This window comes from Hemicordylus capensis, chromosome 6 (genome assembly GCF_027244095.1).
Source record: "Hemicordylus capensis ecotype Gifberg chromosome 6, rHemCap1.1.pri, whole genome shotgun sequence".
In the NCBI taxonomy this organism is placed as follows: Eukaryota; Metazoa; Chordata; class Lepidosauria; order Squamata; family Cordylidae; genus Hemicordylus; species Hemicordylus capensis.
The window spans coordinates 132,204,917-132,224,607 of record NC_069662.1 but is presented as its reverse complement, the minus strand read 5'-3'; the positions used below and the strand labels follow the sequence as shown (position 1 = coordinate 132,224,607).

At 43.8% G+C, this 19,691-nt stretch overlaps 1 protein-coding gene across 1 annotated transcript in view; it reads right to left on the bottom strand.

Annotated features, from left to right (window-relative positions):
- The window catches only part of HEPACAM2 (HEPACAM family member 2), a 62,679-nt gene that overhangs the window by 23,445 nt on the left and 19,543 nt on the right, over window positions 1-19,691 (bottom strand). The window contains exon 4 of the mRNA XM_053258817.1: window positions 1,547-1,843. Coding sequence (XP_053114792.1) covers window positions 1,547-1,843 — 297 coding nt within the window. The remainder of the gene's footprint in view (window positions 1-1,546; window positions 1,844-19,691) is intronic.

The window sequence follows — 19,691 nt, the reverse complement described above, 5'->3', positions numbered from 1 at the left end:
AGCAGGAGAGCGGGCATGCCCTCAACTCCTGCCTGTGGCTTCCAGCGGCATCTGGTGGGCCACTGTGCAAAACAGGGTGCTGGACTAGATGGGCCTTGGGCCTGATCTATCAGGACTGTTCTTATGTCCTTATTGGGAGAGGACATAACCTCCCTAAATGCCTGCCTGGAGGTGGTGATGGGCTGGATGAAGGATTTCAAACTGAAACTGAATCCAGATAAGATGGAGGTTATCATTGTGTGGGGTCGAAACTTGGGAGAGGAGTTTGATCTGCCTATTCTGAATGAGGTCATACTTCCCCAGAAGGAACAGGTACGCAGTCTGGGAGTACCTTAGGATCCAAGCCTCTCCTGGTGTCCCAGTTGAGGGAGTGGCCAGAAGTGCCTTCTATCAGCTTTGGCTGATACGCCAGCCGTGTCTGTTTCTTGAGGTAAGCTACCTCAGAACAGTGGTACATATACTGGTAATCTCCAGACTGGATTACTGCAATGCACTCTATGTGGGGCTACTCTTGTATGTTGTCCGGAAACTACAAGTGGTCCAGAATGTGGCAGCCAGGTTGGTCTCTGGATCATCTTGGAGAGACCATGTTACTCCTATATTGAAAGAGCTACACTGGCTGCTGATAAGTTTCCGGGCAAAATACAAGGTGCTGGTTATAACTTATAAAGCCCTAAATGGCTTGGTCCCTGGGTATTTAAGAGAACGAGGAGATTCCCACAATCCACCAAAAGTGGGCTAAGGGAGCCTCGCTTGCATTTGGAGGATTGTGCGCTGCCAGGGGAGCCACGCAGCTTCCGGCTGCAAACCCTCCTAATTCCCCCTCCCCTGAGACAAAGTTGGCAGAGAGGGTGCTCCGCAAACCCCATCTATTTGATCGTGTATTGCCATGGCACAGCTCCGCACCACAGCAACACATGAGGAGACACCCACCGGGAGGCTGAAATCAGCCTCTCCGCCCTGGGGGTCTCTCCAGGATGCCCTGCGTGCTCTGCTGCGCGGCTTCCGATCCCCACAGCCCCTGCCAGCTGCGTGAGGGCAGCTGATCCGGCTGCCCAGGGCTGCAGGAATGATCGTCTGCAGGGAGAGCGGGCTAAGCCATTCAGTGATTGTGAGACTCGCCTCACTGTCTTCTTCGTCATGAACCCCACCGCCCATTGATATCACCAGGAGAAGTCTGTCTGCAGTTGCCACCGGCTTGTGCTCCCTGCTGAAATAAGAACCTCCCCATCTCTGACAGCTTTTAAAAAGTATTTAAAGATGCATCTGTTCACCCAGGCTTTTAATTAAATATTGTTTAAATAGTTTTAACATTGTTTTAAAATATTGTTTTAAATTGTTATTCAAATTTTAAATTGTTGTAATGTTTTAACATTTCTGTTGTCATTTACTTTATTTTAACTAATGTGTTAACCTTTTCTGTTGTCATCTTTTTTGCTTTGTTGTAAACTGCCCAGAGATGTATGTTTTGGGCGGTATAAAAATAGGTCAAATAAATAAATAAAATATAACCACTGTTATCTGACATATTTTCATTCATTCTTACCTCTAGGCATAATTATCACAACTATGCGGGTTTCATCCCGTTTTCCAGTCATGTTGTTATAAGCACTGCACATATATTCTTCTGTTTTCTGTTTCACCTTTTCAGATGCAACTTCCAGGTATCTTCCATACTTAATGAGGTGTGTAGAGTTGTCTGCCTTCCTGATCCACGAGTAGACATTTGCTGGATTGGAATCGGCTGAGCAATAAAGCTGGACTGCTTCACCGTTATCAAGTGTAAACACTTCCCCTACTTTCTGACCTTTGTTAGAATTTACAGTAAGCCCGTAGGGTCCGTCTGCATGGATATAAAGATAATGGGGGGTGGGGTGGGGGTGGAGAAAGAAATTCAACTGAGAAACGTGCTTCATGTCAAATGGCTGCTGTCGTGTCAGATCTTCCAGTTAACATAAGAACAGCCCTGCTGGATCAGGCCCAAGGCCCATCTAGTCCAACATCCTGTTTCGCACAGTGGCCCACCAGATGCCGCTGAAAGCCACAGGCAGGAGTTGAGGGCGTGCCCTCTCTCCTGCTGTTACTCCCCTGCAACTGGTACTCAGAGGCATCCTGCCTTTGAGGCTGCAGGTGGCCCACAGCCCTCCGACTAGTAGCCATTGATAGACCTCTCCTCCATGAAGTTATCCAAACCCCTCTTAAAGCAATCCAGGTTGTTGGCTGTCACCACATCCTGTGGCAGAGAGTTCCACAAGTGGATCACGCATTGTGTGAAATACTTTTATTGTGTGAAATCACACGTTTGTGTGAAATACAGTTAAAATACTTTTATTTCACACATTGACATTCTTATTCTACTGGGCTTATCCTAAAGACACATGAAGCTGGTTTTAGGTTGTGTTGCTTTTAAAACTGTCCTGCCTCAAGGATCATCTTCCTAGTCTTCTGGCTGCAAAGACTGCCTGGGCAATGGAAGCAGCACGTTGGGTTCAAAGAAACCAAGCCCCAGCTCCTGAGGTGCTCCTCAGGTGCCCCAGCTCTACCCTTCCCTATTTTCTTCATTATCTCCTGCACTCCAAGGCGCCACTGGGGAGAGGGGTGAATAAGGGCCCCCTCTCCCTTAGATCTCCAACTCCCATCATCCCTAGTCACAATGGCTGGTTGCTAGGGATTATAGGAGCTGTAGGCCAATATCTGCAGGAGGGCTGCAGTCCGAGACCCCTGGTACAGGAGGTAATGATCATGCATATATTACTACCGCTACAGATATTTAGATACCTCTTTTCAACAAAAGTTCCCAAAGAACATAGATAAATAAGAATAAATAAATAAAGATGGCTCCCTGTCTCCAAAAGGATCTCAATTTAAAAAAAAAGATAGAACCACCGCCCCGGCCAACAATAGCCACTGGAGGGATACTGTGCTGGCGTTGGATAGGAACAGTTGCTCTCCCCCTGGTCAGTAAAGATAATCACCACCTTTTAATCACCTTTAAAAGGTGCCGCTGCTCAGTTATCAGGGTTAACTGAGAGAAGTCAAAGGTCCATTTAGATCAAAATCCTTTCTTGTTTATACTGGGTTTTCATTCTTCAGGTATATTCACATGCCAGAAGAAAAGAACAATAACTAACAGTATCAGTTGATTCCCTTTATTGACACTGATAGTAATTCCTGCCTATGAGTTTTTTCATATTTGCATCTGATACCTTCATGGTGTAATTTTGATCCTTCTTGATACATTTATATGATTTGTTCTGTAACTTTAAGTCTTCTTCCCTCCTCCAGTGTCTTTTTGCCAATAACCTGTTATTGTTTATTTCTTTGAATTTAGTATTGGTCTAATATGATTTCCCTTTTGGGGGGAAAATCCTTGTCTCCATAAAAATGTTGTGTGTGTTTTTAACCTGCCTGTGCAGCTCAAGTCTTCAACCTCAGTGGAAAATGGCTAGAGGCACTGCCAGATAGCACAAGTGCAACAGAGTCATCAAGTAGGGATGGGAATGCCTCCCATTTAATTTTTTTCTAAAGGCACTGCAACATTCAACAGTCATATGGAGAAGGAAGAAGGACTCTCCTCACTGCTTTCTGGCCAGAACATTCCCACTAATATTATCCAAGTAGTTTGTCCCTCACTTTGTTGAATAGTGGTGCCTTAATGATCTCTCTCATTCACCTTCTCTTGGGATCGGTGTAGAGAATTTGAGTCAAACCCTTATTTAGTAAAGAAACAATAGTTTGTTTGATGGCTACTAGTCTGAGGGCTATAGGCCACTTCCAGCCTCAGAGGCAGGATGGAGGGGAGTAATAGCAGGAGAGAATGTGAACTTCCCAGAGGCATCTGGTGGGCCACTGTATGAAACAGGATGCTGGACGAGATGGGCCTTGGGCCTGATCCAGCAGGGCTATTCTTATGATGAGAACAGAGCTCACAAAGGAGATCTGAAGACAACTGCTTAAAGGCTAAAACAAGTAAAGATTTATTTTAGGAAGTAACAAACTTTGATAGAGAGCCTGCACGCTGTGCTAGCTACCTCATGGTGGAAGGAAGAAGAAGGAACAGCGAGAACAAAAAAGAAGGGAGTGTCCTAAGAGTATCAGTCTATTGATCGCAAGAGACTTAGAGCAGATATATAGAAATGAGAGAGAATAAGGGGGCAGTCCTACACTCTCTGTACCTCCATTCCTAATGTCCCTAGTAGTTAATAGGAGTTATAGGGTGTTAACAGTTATTGTCTATGGAGTCACATCTCCAAAAGTTACTTCTGGAGAATGCATAAAGCATTGATTGATTGAATTCATCTATAATACCTAAACTTGTACCTGAAATTTAAGGAATGTTCCTGTTGTCTCCACTTTCCTATGGTTGGAAGCTACCCAGGTGCCTGCCTTACTGGAGTCTGTGATGATTTAGTGCAGGGGTTCCCAACCTGTGGTACTCCAGATGTTGTTGAACTACAACTCCCATCACCCCCAGCTATAATTTATTGTGGCTGGGGATGATGGGAGTTGTAGTTCAGCAACATCTGGGGGACCACAGGTAGTGCTCTAGTCAGATTCAAACTACAAATCTGTTCCTGTCAGTTCTCCCTATCACTCTGATTTTAGCTCTCGCGAGGCCTTGAAGGTGTGACCTGTATTCCTGGTTCTAGGTGTTGCCGAATATGTTCTGTTTTATTAGACTGAAGAACAAATGCCAGTGGAAGTTTAACAGAGCTTTACTCAGAGCATAAGGCACTTTTCTTGGTTACTGCTTAGCAAACACTAAGAAAAACAGCTGATCATCAACAAGTAAATAAGCATCTTTAGCTATGAAGCTATACCAAAACCTAACAAGATGGCTGCCTTTTCACATTGTGCAATAGAACAGTATGGCTAAAATAAGACTGAAAAACTGCACAAGCCTTGAAATGGTTTTCTACGCAAGAGTGAAACTCTTCTATTTACATAGCAAGATAACTTGCACAATATTTCTGTTTATAGAAGACGATCAGTAAATTTGTTTTGGAAAAGCTCTAGGTAAATAGAGATTACAGTACTTGCAGCTGGGTACTTATTTACTGAATAATAACACAGCAGAGAGGACCTCAGAGATACATGCTCATCAGTCATCAACATGTGGCTCATTCAGGGTTACTTCATGTGACTCTTTCTACACATGGCCAAAGCTGTTATACAGCACAGAAATAGTCTGGATATTGCCCAGTATCTACCTCCAGCAAACTGCAACCCATTGAAATCTAGGCTGTTATACACAGGATTTAGGGATGTGCACAAAACCGGTTTGCCTGGTTTGGTTTGAATTCAAATCGAGTTTGAACCGGGGTGGGGAGGTTGGGTTTTGGTTTTGCTTGAACCCCTCTTTGGTTCGGTTCAAATTCGAACCTGTTTCGAACCGATTTGATTTGAACCAGTTCGAACTGGTTCTAGCATCCAAAACTGGGTTGGATGATAGGCACCCATGGGTGCCAACTACCACCCAAACCCCAAAGCAATCGGACACTCCTACATTTCCTGCAGTTGCAGACTATTACTTTCCCTGCAAGGGAACACTGTGTACTGCTGACCTTAATTGCTTAATGACTGACCTGAGGTCAGCAATTATGTGGTCAGCGGTACACAATACACATTGGCCCCTTAAGTGAAAGTATTTCTGCAGGCTGCAAAATGAAAGGAAAATAAATACCTTTAAAAATTAATATCTTAAGAACTAAAAATCCCAGGGACTTGGGGATGCCTGGGATGGCTTGAGGCCATCCCTGCCATGCCCCCAGATCCACTTTGGGGTGCCCTGCCACCCTCCAAGGGGGGGTTCAGGGCTTCTCCATATCCCCATTCTCTATGAGGAAAAAATAATTTAAAAATTCACCATTAATAGTAGGAGCACCCAACTGCCTTGGGGTTTGGTGGGTGCACCCCGGGTGCCTACCACCCACCCCAATTTTTTGCCCCTAGGTACTCCACATAGGAAATAATGAGCAATAATAAAATTTCAAAAATTCATAAAAATTGTAGGAGTGTCCAATTGCTTTGGGGTTTGGGTGGTAGTTGGCACCCATGAGTGCCTACCACCCAACCTAGTTTTGGAGGCTAGAACCAGATCAACAAGTTTGAAATGAACCAGGCTTAGTTCGGTTTGAATTCAAACCAGCAGGTTGAACCCAATGCCTGGACTGGTTAGAATTCAAACCGTTGAACCGAACCAGTTCAAATTCAAACCAGTTTGAATTCAAACCGGTTTGCACATCCCTAATTTCCTGTGCTATGCTTGTATCATTTGTTATATGCTTGAATCATACATCCTGATGTTGTTTGAAAAAAAGGAAGAGCTGAGAGTAAAAAGCATGTGATGGTGTCCTAGCTGCAGAGGGTCTTGAATACTATGGATTATCTAGACCTCTTTCAGTCTGGCTTCTGTCCTGGAGATGGGACTGAAACTGCCTTGGTCGCTCTAGTGAAGGTACGCGTGCTTGCTCCCCCTCCCCCGAGGAAGGTCCACCTGCAATCCCTTTCTGCAAAGCCCAAGCCAAGGTGGCCCTCCTCCCTCCCTCCCTTCACCACTTAGCCCTTACTGCGGCATGATCCCAGACAGAGGTTCCACCCCCTGGCGAGGTCACAAAGGGGACCGCCATCTTCCACCAGCAGTGCAGACCAGGGGGTTAAAGGGGACCGAGGAACCACAACGCCCCACCAATGCAAGAGGGAAACAGCGTTCCCTCTCAAGGTGCCTCGGCCGCAACAGGCAGCTGGGTTTCAATCAATCAACCTTTGGCTGCAAACAATGAGCATGCCAGAACCAGCAGCCCTTCAAGTGGCACCCAATGCCATACCTTTTCCTTGATGCCCCCGTGCTGCATACAGTTTGAAGCTGTAAAGATAGGGAATAAGATAGCTGTAGGAAGATCTCAGTAGCACGTGGAGGCAAGGCACAAGAAGGGTCCAACGCCTCCGTAATACTCTTCCTCTTCCTCTTCCGTGCCATGTGCAAAACTGAGGAAGTGAGTGCCTTGATTGCAGTTGGGGGGGGGTTGACTCTCAGTCAGGGACCGGCACTCAACCCTTCAGGGACCGGCAGCGGTCCAGGGACCGGTGGTTGAGAAACTAAAAGCCCTTAACCATTTGGGCCCTGGATACCTGAGGGGCTGCCTTTTCCCAAGGGGTTCTGCCCACTTTATGAGGTATTGGAGGGGGCTGTCCTCTGTGTGCTGCTGATGAGGGAAGCTTGGTTGTTGTGAATGCAGGTTGGGGCCTTCTCAGTTATTGCCCCCAGGCTTTGGAATGCTCTCTGGGCATATGCGCCTCAGTCTCCATCACAGTTTTTAGAAAGCAACTGAAATTTTGACTTTTTACCCAGGCTTGGGTTAAAGGGTTGTTTAGGAGGGTTGTTTTTGTTGCTGCAGCTCTGTAGTCTATGGTCTTATTGTGTGTGTTTTTTAAACTTTTGATTAGATTTGTATTTTTATATTCCAATTCCATATTTTTATTGTGTAACTGTTTTATAGTCTTATATTGTTTTAAATGTTTTGTAAACTGCCTTGAGATTGTTTTAATGAGAGGCGGTATAAAAATGTAATGATAATTAAATAATACATACATACATTCATACCATAAAAAGGAAGCTCATGAGAGTATTGTGCTTATTTTGGGCATGTACTGTATATGCTTGTGCATGCATTAAATTCCTGCATGATGGACTTCAACCTGGTTCCCAATTTGTCTTCATGGCTGAATTAATTCTATATTTGTCTATCATGTGCACAGCAAACTTCCAGCTTTCAGTGTAGGGTTGTATCAGGGGAAAGGTATCTCTGGGACTGTACTTCAGGTTATGCACAATAGGAAGTCGGCATCTTCGCTAGTCTAAAAATCTTTATTTTAGGCAATTTCAGAACTCAGTGAATGAAAAGCCTAGATTATTTGCTCACTAGAACTTTCTGTTCAGAATGTCAGCTTTGGATGTGCTGTCAGGCCAGCAGGCTAATCTCTCCTTCCTGATTTTGCACTGATCTCTTTTTGTAGAACAGAACTATAAATACTTAGTACATATTAGTTTTGTAATCAGCAGGCAAATTAAATATGGACTGTGAGTAGATGAAAAACACCTTTTAAAAGCCACTTTAATATTTTTTTTTAACCACCCTAAAAATAAAGTGCTTTTAGGTTTTAAGGATATTTTCAGAATGATTTTCTTTGGCAGCATCCTGTCCTTTCCAGTATTGTTCTCAGCAGACTGACTCAGTAAAACCTATTTACTAAATGACTTGTAAAATAATAAATCACTACTTCTTAGCAGCAATTTACTTCTCGGTGGAAACATAACCAATTGCTCTTGTCACCATGAAACTGTTATTCATCTTGTTTCTGAACAGATGGCAAGTATTTACTGTGAGTGACCTTTATTATTACTGTACCTCTCTTGGCAGCAATGGCATATGGCACATAGAGAGCCTGGAGCCTGCACTGGGTTCTTACTCAGAGAATTGGTAGCTGGCAAACAGGGTTTTAGTGTACTGATAAAGTAGTGGACTGATAAAGCTTAGACTGAGTTATGTGACTTGAAAGCGAACTTTGGTAGTCAAGATGATTGTGCCCGATGATGGCTTTTGTGCTATCACAGGAAGACTTCATTAAATGTTACTCACTAGCTCCACATTTGTGTTGGGGCAAAAATCTCTTTGTAAGGGCAGCTTCACATGTTACAGTGGCAACAGGTACACAGTCTAGAGGTGCTTCTGGATCCAAGCGTCTTCCTGGTGTCTCAGGTTGAGGCAGTGGCCAGTAGTGCCTTCTATCAGCTTCAGCTGATATGCCAGCTGCGCCCGTTTCTTGAGATGAACGACCTCAAGACAGTGGTACATCTGCTGGTAACCTCCAGACTGGATCACTGCAATGCGCTCTGAGGCTGCCCTTGTATTAGTCCAGAAACCAGAGTTGGTCCAGAATGCGGCAGCCAGGCTGGTCTCTGGGTCATCTCAGAGAGACCATATAATTCCTGTATTGAAGGAGCTACACTGGCTGCCGATATGTTTCCGGGCAAAATACAAGGTGTTGGTTATAACCTATAAAGCCCTAAACAGCTTGGGCCCTGGGTATTTAAGAGAACGTTTTCTTCGTCATGAACCCCACTGCCCACTGAGATAATCTGGAGAGGTCTGTCTGCATTTGCCACCGGCTCATCTGGTGACCACTCAGGGACGGGCCTTCTCTGCTGCTGCCCCGAGGATTTGGAATGCGGTCCCAAGTGAAATAAGTGCCTCCCCATCTCTGACAGCTTTTAAAAGTTCTTTAAAGATGCATCTGTTCACCCAGGCTTTTGATTAATATTGTTTTAATGGTTTTAATGCTGTTTTAAGAAGTTAAATTGTTGTAATGTTTTAAACTTTTTGTTTTTGATTTAACTAAGGTTTTACTTTCTGTTTTTATTTTGTTGTAAAACGCCCAGAGACGTATGTTTTGGACGGTATAAAAATATGTTAAATAAAATGAATGAATGAATAAAGTAAGTAAATACAGGACGCGTTGCCAGTTGCTGCTGGGTGCATGCTTCCACTACTGCTGCTGGTTCCGTGACATGTGAATCTGACTGTCAGGTAGAACATGTTGCTCTTACCCACCTCAGCCCAACATTCCTAACCAACCTTTGAAGCTGGCATGACTGTGTCATGCCTGGGTAATCAACATTCTCTGCTAGACGTTTCTGGCTTTACCCCTCACGGAAATTGTGGCAGTAGTGGGAGGATGAAACCAGCAGCTCTCCCATATATACTGCCACCATTGCATGTGAACTGTCCTAAATGTTAGTCAGCATTCAGGCTAAGTTAGACATGACAAGTCTCATTGAAGCTAAAGGGGCAAAGTTGTCATGGCTAACTCGCCTCATTGATTTCAATGGTGCTTACTTATGGTTAACTAGTGTGGATGCTGCCCACTGAGATCATATGGGTTAAATTCTGGAAGAGTTGTGTCAAGGTACGTATGTCATTTCTTAATTTTACTGCAAAATGCTCAAAATGGAAAGCCACAAATTGCCCCCACTGTTTGCAGCAATGTAGTTTTGTCCCTAGCCACCTAATGGTGTAGCGGGGAAATGCTTGATTAACAAGCAGAAGGTTGCCGGTTCGAATCCCTGCTGGTACTATATCAGGCAGCAGCGATATAGGAAGATGCTGAAAGGCATAATCTCATACTGCGTGGGAGGAGGCAATGGCAAACCCCTCCTGAATTCTACCAAAAGAAAACCACAGGGCACTGTGGGTGCCAGGAGTTGACACCAACTCGATGGCACACTTTACTTTACATGTATGTGATGCCCAGGACTTACTCAGAGGTGTGACAGGGAGAGATGAGTCAAGAACCCTATGCATTCATTACACTGTATGTGCATGCAGGTTTCTGTACATATGGACATTTGTGTGTGTGAATGATTCTATGTGCATTCATTTAAAAATGAACCTGGGTACAGACCTTCTAAAATACAGGTACAGATAGGAAGTGTACTGTTGCATATCTCTTGAAAGTAATATGTGAATAACTGTACATGGGTACAGATCTGTATATGTGTACACTGTGGACAGATTGTACATGGGTTTAACATAATGTGTGAATACAGCTAGGGACTCTAGTAAAAGGTAGCTGACTGGGCCTTTTTATACTATAACTCTGCCACAAACTGGTGCCCAACAAGCCACAAGGCCAGGCTGGGAAGATAAGGAGAGGATGTTGGGATTTGGAGTGAGATTATTTGTTTAGAGTTCCATAATATTTGATGTTCACCCTAAGAATGAACATTTTCTTAAAAACTATATTCAGAACAACTTGGCTTGAATCCATTTTAACTCCTGAAAATCCATGGGCATAGTTTTCTCAAGGTTTGTTCCCTTGGCAGTGATGCTGAACAGACAAACTGGTCTGTTTGTTGGCATGAAAGTTTTTTTTTTCTGCACCCTGTTACGGACTGTCTGTGGTGATGATGGTGCCTCCACCCAAGCAGTTCTTCCTATCTGTCACACTCAAGAATGGTAGCCAAAGGTCATTCTCTGTTCTGTGCTGGCAACCCACATATTGACAGAAAAGTATTTCAGGCACACATGCCATATAAAATGTTCTCTCTCTTCTCCTTACTCGCCACTTGACATATAGATAATGACAAGTGTAAGCAAGTCCATACTGCTGCTTATTTTCTCTCTCCTCAGCCATATTTATTTGTTATATTTTTATCCCATTTTACCCCCAAGGAGCTCAGAGCAGCATTGTAGTACCATAGCGTAGGGGTTAGAGTGTTGGATTAGGACCTGGAAAGACCTGAGTTTGAATCCCCATTCAACCATGAAACTCACTAGGTGACTCTGGGCCAGTCATGTATCTCTCAGCCTAACCTACCTCACAGGGTTGTTGTGAGGATAAAAATAAGCATGTACACCGCTCTGAGCTCCTTGGAGGATATAAGTAAGAGAGTGTGTGTGTGTGTGTGTGTGTGTGTGTGTGTGTATGTATGTGTGTGTGTGTGTGTGTATATATATATATATATATATATATATATATATATATATATATATAAATAAATAAATATCTTGTGAGACAGGTACAGTTGAAGACAGATTGAAAGTAACAGATGGATCTAAAGCAGTAAGTAGACCAGAAGTGGTTATTTTAAGCCCCTTAACAGCAGCAGAGGGGCCTGATGGTGGCATGTCATGAGGGATGGTTTAATGCTTCCCCCCTCCACCATTTTCACATTGGAAACTGCCCTCTGAAGCACTTATTTGCTCCCAAAGCAAATTGATGCTTAGGGGGTAAATTGTTCTGGGGTGTGTGAGATTTTCTGTGTGAAAATGATAGAACAGGGAAAGAATTAAACCCTTCCTCATGGTGTGCTGCACTCCCTTACTGAATTAGGCCCACTGGGGTTGTTGCGGGGGCTTAAAAGGATCACTACTGGCTCACCTTCTGCTTAAACCTGTGTAAAGAAGTGTCTGGTTTGACCATATGGCTGGGATATAATTACTTGCCCAACGGGGGCAGGGCTGGCGATTAATGAGGCAGGATGAGACAGCCGCCTCAAGTGGCAACTCCTGCCAGTTTATGGGCATAGTTTTCTCAAGGTCTGCTCTTTTGACACTGACTAGATAATGTAGTGTGGGGGGGTGAATGTGGGCACCTTCAGGCCTGTAATCAACCTCAAAATTGGGAGGGTGGGATTGCAGAAGTCAGGGGAGGCAGGTTACAAAATGTTCAGTGAAAACAGTCAGTGAGGCTGGGGAGGCAAGATAATTTTTTGGTGTGGCAGGTACAAACCATGCCACCATCTAGCTACGGGCCTGGGCACCTTGCCCCATCCTTGCTGCCACCATCTCTCCTCCTCTCTGCTATGCAACCCCTGTTCTCTCCTCTCCCCACTCCCCCTTTTGGGTTGTGCTCTGCCTGGTTGCCTGCTGCCACTACTGCTTCTGCAGCAGCAACCAGCTTCTTCAGCCGGAGTGGCAATTGCAGTAGCAGTGGTGGCAGGTGGGCAGGGCAGGCACACCGTTTGGTACCCCCTCAGATGCCCAAATACTGTGGGATACCAATAATAATAATAATAATTTCATTTCTATACCGCCCTTCCAAAAATGGCTCAGGGCAGTTTATATAGAGAAATAATAAATAAATAAGATGGCTCCCTGTCCCCAAAGGGCTCACCTTCTAAAAAGAAACATAAGACAGACACCAGCAACAGTCACTGGAAGTACTGTGCTGGGGGTGGATAGGGCCAGTTACTCTCCCCCTGCTAAATAAAGAGAATCACCATGGTAAAAGGTGCCTCTTTGCCCAGTTAGCAGTTAGAGCCCTCTTTGCCCGAGGGCTCCCAAAAAGTTTTAAAAGGTTGATCAAGACACATCTGTTCACCCAGGCTTTTAATCAGGTTTACGGTTTTAACATTTTTAACATCCAACCATCCATCCATCCATCCATCTTATTTATTTGTTATTTCTCTGTGTAAACCACCTTGAGCCATTTTTGGAAGAGCGGTATAGAAATCGAATAAATAATAATAAATAATAATAATAATAATAATAATAAAGTTTTAAATTATTTTAAATGTTTTAATTGTACTATTTTTAATTGTAAACTGCCCAGAGACATGAGTTTTGGGCAGTATAGAAATTTGTTACATAAAATAAATAAATAAATAACCTGGGTTGCCGACCTCCAAGCCCAACATTGCACTCACACTCAACCTTTAAACTCCATCTCTCTGTTGGTCACAGAGAGGGCCAAATTTAGGGGTAGGAGACCCAGAGGTGTGGGGCTCTGAGGGCACCTGGTACTTCAAATATGCTTAACAATAAAAAGTGTGTATGAGATTAAACAAAGGTGTTTTTCTTTGCTTTTACATGGCATGGATAAATATGAATGTACAGATCCATGTGTGCAAATTATCATCTTATATAACAGGGATAAATAAATGCATGTAAATTGTTTATCAGTGTTGTGAATAGGGCTACACATGGAATTAAAAATGAGGTATTCCAAAACTGAATGAAGGGAGAGGGGAACCGAAGATGTTCCTCACCTGGGGCACTTGGTCTAGGACTGATTCTGCCTGGCATGATTGTCAGCAGTGGCAATCATGGCAGGCAAGTTGACTCTAGACCAAGTGCAAATAAAGTGATGATATGAGTGGAAGACTGAGGAAAATGGGAAAAGAATGAGGGAAATGTCCACAAGAAAAGTCGTTATGGACTGCACACAACCTCACAGCCAACTAGTGAATGCTATGGGTTAAGTCCCTCTCTGTTTATATCTTGTATTGTCTGTAGTTGAGGGACCTTCAAGTCCATATGTGACCCATGAAAAAGAAACTGATGATAACCACATGGTTACTTGGATGTAAACTCTGGATACTCACTGGATTTATGTATGTGCAAATGGAATGCCCATTTGTTGACTCATGATTTAGGCTCTTCTACTACACGGCTTAAAGTTTGTCTACCTTTCCCCACCCCCCTCACCTTTCATCATTTTGTAGGCATATTTGCATAAATTCATCAGTTCTTGTCATATTGTTTTGAAATATGCTTCCAACACCTTCAGAGTCAACAAAGTTTCTTTCAAGAGTGGCTCAAGTAAACCGGTTCGCTTACAACTTGGTTAAACAAAGTTTATTTTTCATATCCTTTTATCCCATCCATCAAATTTTTCCCATCTCCAAACTGCTGCATATAATTATTGCTATTCCTAATGTAGCGTGAACTGGTGTAGTTTTTATCAGTTTGTTTCCAGTGAACAAACTATGCAGATTATGCAAACCTTTAACAGTCTACACTGCATGGATAATCCCAATGACTTCATTGGTGTAAATTTAGGCAACCATGTAAGTTGCTTATATTGACTGTTTGCCATTTACTGAGAGCTCTAGAAATAAAGAATGATTATTGTATGAACATTAGGCCTTATTTTTCTTTCATTTATATTGAACTTGGCTAATATCCAAAGACCTGCTTTCAGTGTAGCCAGGAACTTGGACATGCTCAGTAGGATTTTTGACTTTTTTGTTTCTATGAAATGCAAACACTCATGCTATGCCTCAAACTGTTTTTTAAAAGAAGTGCTTTTGAGAAATGTAAGCTCAAAGCCTCCTTGGGCACATGGATTTGGGCAAATGGACACCATTTCTTGGGTCCTGGGTAGCCTGTGTATTTACATTGCAGATATAAGTGAAACCAGAATACAATCAATTATTTCTGTATAAGCCCATTTCTGTATAGGCCCTGTACATCAGTCACAACAGAAATGATCCACACTGGATTTCAAAGCAGTTTCAAAATGACCTAAGCTGAGCCAAACTAAATGGGAACTGAGCGAATAATAACTTTTTAAAAGTGACAATTTTCTTATTTTTAGCATGGTGAGAGCAACTGTCCCTATTCAACCAACTTAGCATCTCCTCCATTGGCTGTTGCTGGTGTCTACCTTTTGTTTCACTTAAGATTGGGAGCCCTTTTGGGGTCAGGGAATCATCTTATTTCTTTTCCCATGTAAACCACTTATGGAAAAGCAGTATATAAATATGTCATAACATCAACAGTGCATATGCTGGTAACCTCCAGATTTGACTAATGTAAGGCTACCTTTGTACGTAGCCTGGAACATAGGAACATAGGAAACTGCCATATACTGAGTCAGACCATTGGTCTATCTCGCTCAGTATTGTCTTTACAGACTAGAAGCGGCTTCTCCAAGGTTGCAGGAAGGAATCTCTCTGAGCCTTATCTTGGAGAAGCCAGAGAGGGAACTTGAAACCTTCTGCTCTTCCCAAAGTGGCTTCATCCCCTGAGGGGAATATCTTGCAGTGCTCACACATCAAGTCTCCCATTCAGATGCAACCAGGGCAGACCCTGCTTAGCTATGGGGACAAGTCATGCTTGCTACCACAAGACCAGCTCTCCTCTCCTAAGACCAGCTCTCCCCTCCTCAACTGCAAATTGATGCAAAATGTGGCAGCCAGGTTGGTCCTTATCTCTCCTATAATAAAAGAAGTACACCAGCTACCAGTACGTTTCTGGGCAAAACATAAAGTGCTGGTTATTACTTAATAAAGCCCTAAACCAGGGTTTCTTAACTGTGGGCTCCCAGATGTTGTTGGACTACAACTCCCAGAATCCCCAGTCACAAAGGCCATGTCTGGGGATTCTGGGAGTTGTAGTCCATCAACATCTGGGGGCCCAAGGTTAAGAAACCCTGCCCTAAACAGTTTAGGCCCAGGGTATTTAAGAGAATGAGGCTATTCTCACAAGCAGCTTAACCCAGGCTAGGGCAGCCTTGTGCGCAGCACCAGAATTGAAGCAGATCCCAGTGCTGCTGCCCCACCTAACTCAGCTTGTTACCTCGGCCTTTTAGCCAGCACCAGGGTTGTGTGTGCTTGGGCTGCACGCAGCTCGAGCACACTTAGAGTCGGGTGCTTAGACCGCCTGACTCACCCACCCCATTTAGGGATTCCTGGAAGCTGAGATTCATTCTCCCGGTCTTGAAAGATCCACGCTGTTGGGCCAGTGCGGATTGTGTGGGTGTGTGAGCAGTGCATCCCACACATGGATTTCGCTCGTCTCAGGGGGAAAGTAAGCTGGAATCTTGCCTTCCTCCCGTGTCATCCCTGGCTGTTAGTGATGGTCGTGTGCACGGCTTTAATGTCTTTTTCGCTATGAACCTGCCGCCCATTAAGATAATCCAGAGAGGTTCAATGGCTGTTGCCATTGGCTCATCTGGTGTCTACTCATGGACAGGCCTTCTCTGCTGCCACCCCGAAGGTTTGGAATGCACTTCCTGTCAAAATAAGAGCCTCCCTGAAGCTCTGTCAACTTTTAAAGAGCCTCTTGACAAATTTTTCTTTGTTATGTGGGGGATCAGGATTGGGAATGTGGTCGTGGCGGAGGGTGCCTAAACCTCTCCTCCTTGCTGTGGTCCTGAACTGGATAGGACTCTTCCACATAGATGCTACTGCCATAGCAACAGCACTGATGCAGCATTGACTCCCTCGATGGTGTGCTCCCCAGTATGTACCTGCCAAGCAACCAGTGAATGCGGAAGGGACTCAGCAGTGGCAGGAAGTGGCTATTCTCAGTTTCCCCAGTGAATGGGGGCATGTGGAGGTGGCGGTAGAATGGCAGGAACTCTTCTTCACCCTTAGAGGGGGGGAGAAAGGACCCCACCATCGTCAAATCTCCTGGTAGAAGCACCTCCTTGGTGGATGGGCTTTCCTCCCAGAGACCCCCAAGTCTTTTCAGGGGGCTGGGAGGAAGTCTCTGCTGCAGCTGCCATCCTCCATCTCCCTCCCCATCTGCAAATAGCCCGGTTGTTGGAAGTTAAAGGACTTTGCGCTGTCTCTTTGCCTCAGACAGTGGAGGACAGACTAGTAAGTCAGAGGGCTAGAGGGTCAAGACATTTGTCATCCCTTCTCCACTGCTCTGATGCTATCCCTTTGAAATGTAGATTGCTAATCTTAGGGGATTCAACTTCCTTCCTTCTCTCTCTCTTCTTACCTGGCCGTCTACCTTGCAACATGGCAAGTTTCTCTCCCTGCACCATATGTGCAGAGAGGATGCAGAATCCATCTGCATCCAGATAGATAGATAGATTAGAGATCCTAAATCCTCACTTTCCTATCTAGAATGGAGTTCCTTAATAAATGCCTTTCATATTGATTTGAAACTATGAATTGGCTCCAAGTTACTTTACTCTCAGGATACACACATGCTTAACTAAACTAAACCGCTGTGTCATGCCTCTGTGCACTCTGCTATAATGAGAAAGGAATTCTCTCACCACAGAGAATATCCAACAGGTTATGGGGGCCCAGTATTTTGAGCTGCGTGTGCTGCAACTAGAGAGTTAGGTTTGTTCCAAGAGATCCATTGAGATCTAGCGTGGACACTTTGAGTTGCTAATCTACAAAAACTGCCTTTTGGAGCTGGTGAGGATGGCTACATACCTAGAAGGAAAACTCAGGCTGACTATCCTGGATGCAGACAACTATTTGGAATGGAAAACCAGACTGAGGATTCCACTGAAAGCAGAAGGACTACATAACGTTACTGAAGAGGACCCCCCTGCCAGAAGGATCCACAAATGATGAAAAGACTGCCAGGCAAAATTGGCTCATCAAAGATGCAAAATCGCAAGCTTTGATTACAGCTTCTGTGAGTAAAAATCTTTTTGTATATGTAATCTTGGAACCTCAAAGGAAATGCTAAGCAAGCTAGATTCCTTGCATATGAAAAAAGGGTGGGCATACACCTTTAATTTTACGAAAGAAAATGCAAGATCTGCTTTTGTGGGATTTTTGGAAGATTTCTTTTTTCAATTTAGAGAGGCAGGGGAGGAGTTTACAGAGAGTCAGAAGCTGGAATCTCTGTTCCTAAGCATGCCCCCCAGCTATAGCAGTATAATCAGCCAATTGGAAACCCACACCAATCTAAGCTTTGAAAAGGCTGTGGAAACATTGTGTTCTGAAACAAGCAGAAGGAGAATTTTGAATTCACGCTGTGAAAGTGAATTGCCAAGTAACTTTGCTCTTAAAGCAACAATTGATCATTCCAGATGTAACCCGAGATGGGGAGGGAATGCTGCAAGAGGAAACCGCATGGGCCCCTCACATTTACATACAAAGAGATCTGATTACTTTGCCGCCAAAGAAACTCAGCCCAGAGAGAGAGGTCACATGACCGCCAGTGCTGAAATGAGGCGAACTGGGAATAAAGCCTTTAGATGTTTTCTATGTAACGAATTTGGCCACAGGGTGGCGAACTGTCCCAAGAATCAAACAAAGGACTCTAATCAGACAAGAAGGACTGATTCTACTGAAAGAAATGTGGATCATTTTAATACAGGAAGATATTTAAACAGAAATTATAATGTTAATCTAATACAAGGTGATGAAAAGTTCATTTTGGATTCTGCGTCGTCTGTGCATATCTCTAAAAATCTAAGTTTCTATACTGAACTGTTTGATATTCCTGAAGAGACTGTTTATTTGGGCAATAATACTACAATTAAAGCCAAGAAGAAAGGCGAAGGAGTTTTGTATTGCAAATTGCTGGATGGATCTGTTAAATCATTTTTTCTTATAGATGTTTTGTATATCCCTGACTTCTCAAGCTCCTTTATTTCAATTTCCAAGCTAGAAAAGCAAGGCTGTGAACTGTATATTAAAAATGGACAATGTGTTGTTACCCAGAATGGAGAAGTTTGCCTTGTAGGCTCTGAATCCCAAGGTCTTTATTGTGTGGAAGAGCACTCTACAGACAGAGAAAGACCACAACCTGAGGCATACAAGCCTAATGAAGTGAACCTTGCCAAGTCATGCCTGCATGAACACTGCTCGCAACTGTGGCATAGAAGGCTAGGACACAGGAGTTTTTAATCAATCCAGAACATGAAGGAAAAGGGATTAGCTAATGGCATTGATTTTGTACCATGTGACATTGTAACTAACTGTGTTTCTTGTCTCGAGTTCAAAGCAGTAAACAGGCCATTTCCAAAGCAGAGTGAAAGGAAGACGGAAAAACCCTTGGACCTGATCCACAGCGATATATCTGGACCACTACCAGCAACCATAGGTAATCAAAAATATTTTCTAACAATAACAGATGATTTCTCATGATACATGTGTGTATTTCTACTGAAGGAAAAATCAGAAATGCTGGAGAAATTAAAGGAATATGTGGCGATGGCAAGCAACAAATTTGGCTGGAAGCCAAAGATCCTACGCACAGACAATGGAGGAGAATATATGTCCAGCGCCACACAGCAGTTCCTGAGAGAACATGGAATCGTGCATCAAACCACGGCAGCTTCCAACGCATCACAGAATGAAGTGTCAAAGAACAGAACTCTACTGGACATGGTAAGATGCATGCTTGCTGACGCACACCTCCCACAGAAATTCTAGGGAGAAGGCATCATGACTGCTACATACATACAAAACAGAATGCACACAAAGCCTATAGGAACAACACCATATGAACTTTGGCATGGTCATAAGCTGTCAATGACGCACCTGCGTGTCTTTGGAAGCACGGCTTACTCATACATCCCAAAGGAAAAAAGGACTAAGTTAGGGGCTAGGGCCACAAAAGGGATTTTTGTAGGCTACGCAGCACAATCCAAAGCCTACAGAATTCTGGATCCTGACACCAACAGGATAACCATAAGCAGAG